General features: G+C 39.9%; 1 protein-coding gene across 1 annotated transcript in view; it reads right to left on the bottom strand.

Moving 5' to 3' along the window:
* LOC148861306 (Vps51/Vps67 family (components of vesicular transport) protein) overlaps positions 1 to 13,140 on the bottom strand; it is a 93,522-nt gene that overhangs the window by 66,218 nt on the left and 14,164 nt on the right. The window contains exons 3-7 of the mRNA XM_088985665.1: positions 5,339 to 5,393; positions 5,151 to 5,258; positions 4,721 to 4,819; positions 4,534 to 4,611; positions 3,207 to 3,284 (exon numbers count right to left, since the gene is read on the bottom strand). Coding sequence (XP_088841791.1) covers positions 3,207 to 3,284; positions 4,534 to 4,611; positions 4,721 to 4,819; positions 5,151 to 5,258; positions 5,339 to 5,393 — 418 coding nt within the window. The remainder of the gene's footprint in view (positions 1 to 3,206; positions 3,285 to 4,533; positions 4,612 to 4,720; positions 4,820 to 5,150; positions 5,259 to 5,338; positions 5,394 to 13,140) is intronic.

The following is a 13,140-nucleotide window of genomic DNA, read 5'->3' as shown; positions in this document are numbered from 1 at the left end:
TTTCTTAGAAGTTTGACCAAGTAAAATTTGCTTGCTGAAGGGGGAGGTCCCACAATTCAAATTTCTCCACAAAGAGATTAAACTTCCTCATGCTAGATGTAATCCTACGACTGGGGTTATTGGACTCATTCAAGAATATTATTACGTTGAAATCCCCACCCAAACACCAAGGGTCATCTCACAAACCCCTGACAGCTGCTAGTTCTTCCCAGAAACCTTCCCTTTCCCTATAAGAGGTGGGGCCATAGACATCAGTTAACACCCAAGCCCACCCATCTTCCTCTCTCTTCAATTTTATTGACACCGAGAAATTCCCAATTAATTCTTCTTCACACTCCCAGTCTTCATTTCTCCACAAAGTAATAATTCTCCTTGAAGATCCCCACGACTGTGCAAAGGCCCAACTCAAATTTCTTGTTAACCAGATACTCCTCACCCATTTCTTGTCCACCTCAGTCAATTTTGATTCTTGTATTAAGACCACATTTGGCTTTTCTCTTCTCAAGAAGTCTCTGATCACTCGCCTTTTCTTTGAACTCCCCAAACCCCTTACGTTCCAGCTTATTAACTTCATGGACAAACATTTCAGGTTGCCCCAACCAAACCACCCTCTTTACTCCCTTTTTTATCCTTCCTACCCCCACTTACTTTATCATAATCCACCCCACTCTTTAACCTCTCCACCTCACTCAGCTTTTTCTTCCTCTTCTTAGAAAGCTCTCCTACCTTCTTACCAGACTCTTCCACCTTCTAGTTTCTTACCTAACCCCTTCTTCTTTTTCCGTTGTCCTTTTGGTTTTCCACTGTATCCACTTTTCTCCACTGTATTGGGATTTTGAATAACCTCCTCCTCAACCCTACCCTCTTTCTCATTCAGCTCCTCTTCCATTCTGATTCTAAATAGTTCCAAGATCAACTCCCAAATTTTGTCCCCTAGTTCTCTCTCTTCTGCTTCAAAATTTCTCCCCCACTACCTCTGTCACTTTCCCTTAATCAAATGAATTGGTAGACTTTATAGCTGGGTTGGATTCACCTATAGGCCAGACACATGCAAGACTTGGGGAAACAGAGTTAGTAACCAAAAACTGAACCTGAAACAATCCAAACCTTGGGAGGAAGAAGACACAATATGAGTTGCTGGAATAGCCTGAACCCCCTTTGTTTGACTTTCGCTGGGAATAGGACCCTTGAAATCAAGACCTGGATTGACTGCAGTGGGAAACGGGCGGTTTATAGCTCTACTCAGAGGAACCAGATTGCCAACACACAGCGTACAAGCACCCATTCCCTGGTCTTTACAAAGGATCGAATCCCCTTTTCTCCCTGTTTCAGTTTTCTCCTCACCCGAACCTGTTTTCTTTCTTTCCAACTCCTTTATAGGCAGAACCAACTCTCCTGGAGGTGTATAAGCCTCTTCTTCAAACAGTAACTTTAATCCTGGGTCATCTTCCTCCCCAATCCTTGGACATTTACTCTGTATATTACCATAGCTGGACTCTTCAACATACAACTCCTCTTTTAGTGACTCATCATCTACACTTACCCAGTCTGAAACAGAATCCTCCTCACCTAACCTCATGCGATTATATCTCAAATTAGGTTTATCTGGGCTAGTAGAGTAAGAGACCAGTCTTGGCTGCCACGCTAAAGTCAGACTGGTCTACACTTAACCAATGTATCACCCTGGGCGCCACACACTCCTTGATTTCTTGTATGCTTCTATCCTTTTCCTGAAAAACTCTTGCATTTCTCTCTTCCCAAATAGACCAAATCAATGCTGCTCTTGCAAACCCCCACATTTTTCCATCTTCTCTGTATTCGATTTGATTTCTTAGTTTTCTTGCTTTAGTTTTTGCCTGGCTCAGGTTTGATCTTTGTTTTGGTGATTTTAAAAGGGAACTCAATCGAACCATTTTCAAACATCCAGCATCTCAGAACTCCACCGATGCAATGCTGAATAAGCATTTGTGTACTGGTTTGTATTGCCCTGTCTGTAGTTAGGCTCAAAAACACAACAGTTGCCATGCAACTATACTTGTCACCCTGGTTGTATTGTCCCATGATTCAGCACAATTCATGTCCCATCTGTCATCATGAATTGCCTCCACAAGGATCTAGTCATGCACGTGGTAGTCAAAGCTCAAGATGTGGGTGTAGAAGTCACAGTGCTACTTGTTGTACCTCTAGTAGCAGGGAGAAGAGTGGGGAGAGTTTGGGAATGTAAAATACATTTTCCTTGTTGGGGCCCTTCCACAGTTCCGCTTATCAAGTTCTCATTCATCATGGTAAATCAGGTGGAAGCAAGTTTATTGTTTACACAGACTTGGGTAATGTGAATGCTGCAGCGGATACTCTATTGGTGTTGAATTACCTTCAGCGGAGGTGTCTGTTTTCTTTGATGGTGTGTGTAATGACATAAAAGCAGGTACAGCATGCTTGGCTATGAGTACAGCTGGAGTCTTTATTGAGGCATGTGCTGGGCCAGTGAATGGGGATGAAGCCATTGTGGTGGAAGCATGGGTTCATTGGCATGCGGTTCAAATGGCAAGGAAGATTCAAGCTTCATTGATCTGAATTTTTGGCAACTGTCTAATGGTTATCTATGCAATTAAAGGTTCCTGTAGGGCGGTGGTGCCTTGGAAGATAAATTGTATTATCGAAGATTTGAAATTTATATTAGGCATTCAGAATATGATATCCTTTTGTTTTATCCCTTATTCCTCAAATGTTATTCTTCCTGTGTTATCCTCTGTTTCTTTATCCTTGTTGACCCCTCAAGTACGGAGTGGGTCCCCTCTTGATGTAATTTTGTTTACAACTTTACCATCGAAAGCGCCGGAGATTGGATGTTGACAGGGTAGAGAAACTCTGAGTCCAATGATCAAATGTATGCGATTTCGTTTGTCCAGAAACAACAAAGAGGAAGATTAATGATGTCAGTCAAGTGCATGTTTTGAAAATTTAATTTAGGATATTTTGTCCTTCAATTTTTTCCATCAATCTTAACAAATTAAATGCTTTAATTAGGTAATATTTAAGTAGTTTGGTGAAACCACAGGGTATAGCAAGTAATTAACCCTATATTCTATTTAACTATTAACATGTATATATCCATTTATATTCTGTACTAAGTAGAATGCTGTCCATATAAACTAAGTGTTCCAAAAATCTTAACAGGAAACATATACAAAATGTTCAGTACCAACCGGAAAGTCCAACTGCTTGAGAAGCAATACAGCCTCTGCTCTTTCATTTGTCGGTTCAGAATCTGAGAATAGCTTCTCCTGAGATGGAAAAAAACAAAAGAAAAGGAAAAGGAGGCATGAAATTGTAATGTGCTCATCCTAAAAGAAAAGTTCTTTTTATTAACAACTGTTTATGTTTTATTGGTCATCCTAAAATAAAAGTGTGGAGGTTATGGTGAAGAATATAGAGAATGAACTTCAATAGTATAACCCTTGAGAGAATAAAAAGTTCATCTATAACATCCAATGTTAAAAATAACTGTTCAAAGGATACCATCAAATGGAGTCTGTTCCTATACACATTGCCATCTTATCAAAGTTTCCTTCTGATTTTTACATCTTATCCCATAACTCCTAAACAAACAAGGGTTTATAGCTGCATGCCTGAAGCTAAACTGAATTCCCAAGTACTATAATTTCTTGTACAAGTTATTTAATATTGATAATTCTGCTCATTGCACCGTGTTAGAAGCAGAAGCCATAGTTTTCAAGGCACCAAGGTGAGGCTAGGCGACAGGGGGGTGCCTTGTCACCTAGTCGCCTAGGCGCCTAGGTGTCGCCTAGGCAATGGATTTTTTTTAAGTAAAAACACGTATCCTATAGTAGATCCCTAGGTTCCATAACCATATTTCCTTAATAAATATCCATAATTTTCATAAGAAAAGTATAAACTTCATGTTAAAGTATAGAAAATCAACATATTCCAACATATTCATGAGAAGAAAAAGAAGAAAGAAAAGAAAATTTAAAAAATATATATAAGGGCTGAACCCCTATTTCTGTTATAGGAAAAGAATAAAAGAAAAGGTGGACAACATTTTAGTATATAAACACACAAAATTAGTAAAGAAAAATAAGAAAATGTGTTGATTGGACAACATTTTATGTTCTTCCTTGCTTATTGGTTCAGGTTTTGAACCCTAACAAATAAGAAAATAATAAAAAGAAATTAGTATATAAACACAAAAAATGAATATTTTAGTTTAAAAATGCCTATTTTATAATTATAACCTCAAAAAAATTAAGAATATAAAAGTTTTTTATGACACGCTATAAAAAACTACTTGGCGATTAGGCGAGGCGAGGCAAGCCTCCAAGGGCGCCTTGTCACCTAGGCGTCACCTTGGCAACTATGGCAGAAGCCTTGATAGATGTGCAAACCCTTGCATCCAAAGGAAATAGTTAAATCAATTATAGTGGGGAAAAGAACATAACTTCTGATTAAAGCTAATCCAAATTTTGACTGCTTCCCAATAAAGAGGTAAAATAAGCCCAAAAAAGAGTGTACCTGAAGTTTCTTTGTAACTATACTAATTGCCTCTTCGGATGCTCTCTTGCAATCATGGAAGGATGAGTCCCCATATGCCTAGAGAAGAAAACAATAAGAACTATCTTTCTCATGAACGAGAAAATTTAAGTTAAACAAAAATAGAATGCAAAGGGGGAAAAAGGAAAAACAAGTAAAAAAAATTAACCTTAAAAATTGGTGTGGCTCCAGTAAAAAACTTGACTGCATCTGCATAAGCTTCTGATTTGATACACTTTCCAAGTCGACTGGGAAGATCATAAATGAACTGCTCTTTTCCACAAAACATGAAATCTCTAGTGACTCATACATGGCCAACAGGTCAAAACTTGCATGAAATATCAGATATGAGAAAAAGACACCCCATAGCGTGATGTCTTATCTAAGGATAAGCCCTGATGCAGCATGTGGATAAAAATACAGAACTTCCTTAAAGCAACACCAGATTTTGATACCAATAACTTCTGCATAGTGGCACATAGCCTCCACTTTGCATGTCCTAGGTGAACTCTTACATGGATTATGTCATTCGAACAATTTCTTATTACAGGACCTACAAAACAGTCATGGCACAAATAATTTTATGGTTCAATTTATACCTGTACTTTCCTTAGAAGGTTCCTGGTGCGGTGCAATTTCTCTATATGTTCTCTCTTTTCCAGAAGGGATGTGTTAACCCTATCACTTCTAGATTGCACAGACATAATCTGCAGAGGTAGGCCAAGAAAAGGTGAACGTTTTTTCTAGTTATAGAAATCAACAAGTGAAATAGCAATTCTCTAACCACCTTATCAAGGAGTTGCTCCATGTTTGTCTCCATACCTACAATATTATTTTTCATCCTGTAACAGAAAAAGGAGATAAGAAACCAAACTGCAGTTTTAGGTTGATATTACTCAATCTACTTCTACTGAATAACATCTTGAAAACACAAATAGCAGACCACTCCATAAGAGTGTCACCACAATTTTCTCCAGCAATACAAATTCAACAAAAAAATCCATAAAAACAATACACTTCTTTAATCCATTCAAAAAGAGACCAAAAACCATCTCCAAGACCCTTTGACACACCTTCAAATCCTGGAAATAAGAGAATCCATTCCACAATCCTTCTTCCATAAAACATTGCAGTTTGATCTGTTCCTCGAGCTTTTCTTCAAAATCCTTCTATTTCTCTCTTTAAAAAAGTTGTGTTAATTCAAGTTGTTAGTGTGATGTTAATCTTCTTGCTTTCCTAATCCTATGATATTGAAGCCTCTACACTGATATCTCTTTAAGGCCCTTGAGGCAGGCAAATCTAACCAAGTGCATGCTGGGCGTTTGGAGGCAGTGCCACTGGCCATAATTTTTGGCCTGTATATATAATGGGGTTAGTTTTATGATTTTGGTAGCAGTTCATTCTATTTAGGATTAGGGATGAAAAAACATTTGTATTTGTCAGTGGAAATTGTGCTTTCTGAGATCATATCTGCAACAATTAGGGCTTCAGTTATTCAACATGTTTTATCTTTTTTCTTTTAAAAGTTAACTATTACAAGTGCATAATCACCAATAAAAGGTAACTTAGAAACATACCAAAAAATACAAGGTAATTTAGAAGTTCATAGACCATTACAGTGTGTAAAACACACAAAAATGTGTACAAAAAGTAACCCAAAAAGCAAAATTGTAGAAGGTGCACCCCTAGGCCAAGGCTTGATGTGACCTAGTCACATATCTAGGTAAACCTGGCACACACCTTTTGAAAGGAGCTACACCTAGGTTGAAGTGAGGTGTATGTCTTAAAATGTGCCTTGCCTTTGCACTTAGGCTTGCCTTTAAAGCACAGCTAAGCATGAGGTAAGACCTGCTTTTCTCGATTGTCACTTAAGTCAACCACATTTAACCCTACAACATAACATATGAGAGAGAGAAACATAATGTCCTCACTTTACAACGAAATAGGCATATAAACATGACATGCAAAATACCACCCACACCTCCCAATATAGACTTCATAAATTCCTCCAAAGTAAAGGCCCAATCTAGTATCATGTACCCCATGTGTACACAAGTTTCCCCAAGTAATGATGCACCCACTAAGAATCTTATATTACTTTACCTCTTCTCAGAAAAAAAATAAAAAAAAATCTTATATCACTTTCCTTCCCATTTTCTCTTTTTGAAAAGTAACTGCCAATATCTTTGTATTAATATCATTGCAACAAAGCCTTATCTGAAATATACAGCTCAGCTGGTAAATGTTTTTCTACTAAAATTAGAATAAGTAAAACATGCCATATAAAAACACCAGCAACAAATACACAAGCCCATCCTCCAAGCTGTACAAGCTTTACATTGTCAATAGGGATTCACTACACATTCCCTACCCTTGCAACACCAAGTCTAGCTAATTTATCAGATAGAGAATTATCCTCACTATTAATCCACTTTAAAAACAAAGGACAAAGGAATGTGTAGAGAAGATGGGCCGAATGGCCCATAGACTGTCATTTCATGTTATGTTATGTTTCTCTCTGTTGTGGGCCTTATTCTGGGCCCATACTCTGTAATATTATGTTTTTTATATTTTCCTGCTCACTCAAGGACCTCTCTGTAATTTGTCAAAGATTAACTTATTAATAAGATGTTTAGAGTGTTAGAGAAAGGTTATGTTCGAACCTCTTACTCTCTAACACTCATTGCCGCCAGCTCTCTCTTCTCTTCCTCTCTTGTTTGTTCATTTTCTGGTTTGCATCTAATCTCAAACAGTTCCATACATCAAGTGGGCTGTTTTTCAACTTGGTATCAGAGCGGGCCATTGCTTGGCGTGTCCCTCATGTGGTTCTAGTTCAGCCAACTACATGAGGAGGTTCTAGGGCTGAAAGTTTACAGTCATCCGCCTGGTTCTTGGAGGTCATTGAAGGGTGCCCAAGTTTCTATACACTTGGAGAAGGGTTCGGTGACCAGGAAGAATCAGAGAGCAAGTTGTTTGGCCTGATTTGAAATCAGAGAAAAGGACTTTCGAAGTTATCTCAGAGAACAAGTGTTCGCCCTGGTTTATAGTTCAAACCAGAGACTCTCTTGCTGTAAGTCTTTTCTCAGTCCTTTGCTGAGTTATTTTTTGTTGTTTGGGAGGACTATTAAAGCATTCAAAGCCCCCATACATTCGGCCCACTGTTGCTGGACTGTTTTTCTGGGTTGTTTTGGAAGTGCTATTCGGCTGATTATTGGACTGCCGAACTGCTGAAACTGATCTAAAACTAAGTGGCACTAGTCTCATCTTCATCCCAGCCTCTTCTTGGACCTATACTGAACACCTTGAAGTGGTTTCTTCTAGTTAACAGTAGGCTGTTAACTACTGCACACTGAGTGTTCGACAAAAGGACTCTTAAGGACTATGGCCCTGTTTTCTTCTCTTTGGGACAACGGCTGTTGAGAACCTGAAATACCTTGTGATTAGAGGTTGTTGGGTGTCCTTTAAAGGGTGAAACAGTAAAAAAAAAAAAAAAAAAAAAACTACCACCGAACTGGACTGTCACAGTTATCAAGTCTGAACTGATTCTGTGAGCTAGTTGTTGTTGCCTATTCAGCTCAAACTAAACTCATCAAGACCCCAGTACCTTGAGAAACCTATTAAAAATCCTAATTGGAGCCTTTACATGATGGATTTCTCAAGCCTTGAAAACAAGAATGCTGCTGAATATGGACAGATTTTGGGAACCCCAACTGATTCTATGCTGGCTGTAACTACAGTTAAGCTTGATGGGACCAACTACTTGGCTTGGTCACAATCAGTGAAAATCCACATTTGTAGCAAAGGAAAATGGGGTTTTATTTCTGGGAGCAAGAAAGCTCCTCCAGAGGATGATCCATCTTATGAGAGATGGGTACAAGAAAACTACACAGTGATTGGGTGGCTTGTGAACTCAATGCAACCACAGATTAGTCAGCATTATCTGTGGATGAACTCGACTAAAGAAATTTGGGATAGTGTTGCAGAAACTTACTCCCAGAAGTTGAATGTTGCCAGAGCTTACAAACTGAGAAGTGATGTGAAGAATTTAAGACAGGGGGAGAAGTCACTTGCAGCATACTTCTCAGCCCTAAAATCTATATGGCAAGAGATTGATTTGATAGAGGCCGTGACATGGGATACCCCTAAGGATGCTGAAACATATAGGAAATTGGTTGAAAGGAATAGGGTCTTTGAGTTCTTGACAGGGCTGAATTCTGAATATGACATTACAAAGCAAAACATCTTGTCCAAGGAAGATGTTTCATTGTCTCAAGCATATGCTTTGGTCAGCAGTGAAGAAAGCAGGAGGCAAGTGCAGGTTCAAGGGGTCAGTATCAATGATCATTTTGCAAATATGGGAATCAAACCCAAAGGGGTTACAGGAGCCCCCAGTGGCACAGGAAAGAAGGAGGTGGTGTGTGAATATTGCAAAAAGCCGAAACACACTATGGACAAGTGCTGGAAATTGCATCCCAGTCTTGTCCCTATCCGATTCCAGAAGAAGAATGACAGTAGAAAGACAGGAAGTGCACATACAGCCACAAGTACAGATACAGAGTTTGAGTCTGCAAGTGCACAATTGGAAGCCATGAAAGCTGATTATGAGAAGTTTGGAAGGATGATCAGCCAGCTTGAAGGTGTAACTTCATCATCCAACCCTTCTGGAAGTCCAGCCACCTCTGCATTTGCTCACTCAGGTATAAGGGCTTCTGCTAACCATGCATCTACCTCAGGTAATCCCAAGACCCCTTGGATCATTGACTCAGGTGCTTCTGATCACATGACCAACCTTTCCACTTTGTTTGTGTCATATGATTTGCTTCCTGGTCGTGACAAAATCACCTTAGCTGATGGTTCTCTTGCCCCCATTTCTGGCAAGGGAACTGTCAAGCCTACAGGCTCTTTACTTTTATCTTCCACTCTTCATGTACCTAAGTTAAATACCAACTTGTTATCTGTAAGTAGCTTGACCAAGTCATTGAATTGTTGTGTAACCTTTTTCCCTTCTCACTGTGTGTTTCAGGACCTGAAGTCTCGGAAGGTGATTGGGAGTGGCCATGAAGCGAATGGAATATACTTGCTCGACACCCCTGGCCAATGCTTTGATCATCCCAAGAATGCTGCTTTTGGTTCTACTTCTTCAGAGTCAGTCAGTCAAATTATGTTGTCATTGTCGGTTGGGTCATTTACCTTTTTCTGCTTTAAGTCATTTGCTTCCCAAACTGTTTAAGGGAGTCAGTGTGTCCAGTCTCAATTGTGAGTCATGTCAGTTGTCAAAGCATTGTAGAAAAAATTACCCTGTGAGCAATAAAAGATCCTCTTTTCTTTTTTATATTGTACACTCTGATGTGTGGGGGCCTTACCACTTATCCTCTATGGGGGGCTACAAATACTTTATCCTGTTCATTGATGACTTTTCTAGATTCACTTAGATATACTTAATGAAATCCCGAGACGAAGTCCCGAGACTTGTGAGGCAATTTCATGAGCTTGTTTTGACTCAATTTGGTACCAAAATTAAGGTTTTCAGATCTGACAATGCAAAAGAGTATTTTGAGAAGAGCTTATCCTTGTATCTCTCTGACATGGGGGTTATTCACCAAAGCTCCTGTGTTAGAACCCCTGAACAAAATGGAGTTGCTGAGAGAAAAAATAGACATATTGTTGAAGTTGCAAGGAGCCTTTTATTTGCCTCACATGTTCCCACAAGATTTTGGGGTGATGCTGTACTTACTGCTACCTATCTCATAAACCGTATGCCATCCAGGGTTTTAGGGTTTAAATCCCCCTTCAGTCTTCTTCATCCAGATAAGGATCTCTTCCCAATTCCTCTTCGTGTGTTTGGTTGTACCTGTTATGTTCACATTCCAAGTGTGCAGAGACACAAGTTTGAACCAAAAGCCCACAAATGCATCTTCCTCGGTTACTCCCCCACACAAAAGGGTTATTGTTGTTTTGATCCAAAGATTGGCACCAGACATGTCTCTATGGATGTTACCTTTGATGAACTTTCTCCTTTTTTTGGTTCCTCTCAGGAAGGACATTGTCAACAGGGGGAGAGTCTGTCACAAGTTTTTGCTCTTCCCCTTTCTGTCCCAGTTCAGTCTCTTGACAAATCTGTATCCTCACAAAATGAATCAAAGGAGGATCAGCCACTTCATTCCTCTTGTCCTAGTGCTCCTATTTCTTTACCTCCTCGTCCTACCCATAATCCCAAAGTGTATCAAAGGCAGAGATCCAGAAATGAGCAAGTGGTTTCCCTTACAACAGATGAGGCTCATACCCTCCCAATCACAGATGAGATAACAGGTATTGCTTCAGCTCCCTTGGAATCCCCCTTCCCAGATCTTGATGTCCCCATTGCTGTTAGGAAAGGAAAGCGGAAGTGTACTGCACACTGCATTTCCAAACACCTTTCTTATGACCTACTTTCCCCTTCATATTGTGCCTACCTCTCTTCAGTTGCTTCTAACCCCATTCCTAGGTCTGTATCAGAAGCTCTTGGGATTCCAGAATGGAGAGATGCCATGCAGGCTGAAATGGATGCTCTACATGAAAATGGTACTTGGGAGGTGGTGGATTTGCCTGAAGGGAAGGATCCAGTTGGATGCAAGTGGGTTTTTACCATTAAATACAGGGCAGATGGGACTATTGAGAGGTACAAGGCCAGACTTGTTGCAAAGGGCTACACACAGACATATGGAATTGACTATCTGGAGACTTTTGCCCCTGTTGCTAAGATGACATCTGTGAGGGTTCTTTTATCTCTGGCAGCTCACTTTGATTGGCCTCTCTATCAGTTAGATGTAAAGAATGCATTTCTGAATGGTGACTTACGTGAGGAGGTCTACATGTGTCTTCCTCCAGGAATGTATGGGAAAGATATGCAAGGAAAGGTATGTAAACTGAAGAAATCTCTTTATGGCCTCAAACAATCTCCTAGAGCCTGGTTTGAGAGATTTAGAGCTGCACTTGTTAAATTCGGCTATGTTCAGACACAGTCAGATCATACTCTTTTTGTGAAGAAAAGTGGGTCTCTAGCAGTGTATCTCATTGTGTATGTTGATGACATTATAGTGACTGGTGATGATGCCTCTGGCATTCTGGGCCTTAAGTCTTTCCTCCGTACAGAATTTGAGATTAAGGATCTGGGGGAGTTGAGATATTTCCTTGGCATAGAAGTTGCCAGATCCAGGGATGGGATTCTTATTTCCCAGAGGAAATATGTCCTTGATTTGTTGTCTGAAACTGGAAAATTGGGTGCAAGACCAGCTGCAACTCCTATTGATATGAGTCACAAACTTTCAGCTTCGGATGGAACTTTGTTGGAAGACAAAGGGGTCTTTCAGAGACTTCTTGGGAAGCTTTTGTACCTGTGCATGACTAGGCCAGATATCGCGTATGCTGTCAGTTGCATTAGCCAGTTCATGCATGCTCCTAGAGATACCCATATGGTAGCAGCAGAACGGATTTTGTGCTATCTGAAAGGCTCTCCAGGAAAAGGAATTCTATTTGCCAAACATGGTCATCTGAAACTTGAAGCCTATACTGATTCTGATTGGGCTGGAAATATTGATGATAGAAGATCTACTTCAGGGCATTGCAGTCTAGTGGCTGGTAATGTTGTCTCTTGGAGGAGTAAGAAACAAACAGTTGTGGCTCGATCCTCCGCAGAAGCAGAATATAGAGCCATGGCACATGGAGTCTCGGAATTATTGTGGCTAAGGTCCTTAATGGAAGAACTTGGGGTAGATCATGACAAACCCATGATGTTGTACTGTGATAATCAGGCTGCCATCAACATTGCTCACAACCCGGTACAACATGATAGAACCAAACATATTGAGGTTAATAGACACTTTATTCGTGAAAGAGTCTCCTCCGGTGAAGTGTGTCTTCCATTCATTACTTCTGAAGGACAACTGGCAGATTTTCTCACCAAGGGCATTTCCAAGGCAAGGCTTCAACATGACACTGGCAAGCTGGGCATGATTAACATCTATGCTCAGCTTGAGGGGGAGTGTAGAGAAGATGGGCCAAATGGCCCATAGACTGTCATTTCATGTTATGTTATGTTTCTCTCTGTTGTGGGCCTTATTCTGGGCCCATACTCTGTAATATTCTGTTTTTTGTATTTTCCTGCTCACTCAAGGACCTCTCTGTAATTTGTCAAAGATTAACTTATTAATAAGATGTTTAGAGTGTTAGAGAAAGGTTATGTTCGAACCTCTTACTCTCTAACACTCATTGCCGCCAGCTCTCTCTTCTCTTCCTCTCTTGTTTGTTCATTTTCTGGTTTGCATCTAATCTCAAACAGTTCCATACATCAAGTGGGCTGTTTTTCAACTGAATGCAGGAATTTTATCTCACTGAGTAGGTGACACAAACTCCATAGCCCACTTTAAAAGCAAGAGGATTTCTTTTAAGACACTTCTAACATTGAAAAGGAGAGTTCAGTTTGAATTCAAGATGAAGGTATCAGTTGACGTCAGGGAGACAAGTAAGATGGAGGAAAGGATGAAAGTTCTTCATGCAAACTTGGTGGGAAGAATGTTGGGGAAAGATTGGGAAAATGATAAAATTGAAATT

The sequence above is a fragment of the Nelumbo lutea genome, chromosome 4 (genome assembly GCF_056320005.1).
Source record: "Nelumbo lutea isolate HS-2025 chromosome 4, American lotus-T2T, whole genome shotgun sequence".
Lineage (NCBI taxonomy): Eukaryota > Viridiplantae > Streptophyta > Magnoliopsida > Proteales > Nelumbonaceae > Nelumbo > Nelumbo lutea.
This window is presented reverse-complemented; position numbering and strand designations above follow the sequence as displayed.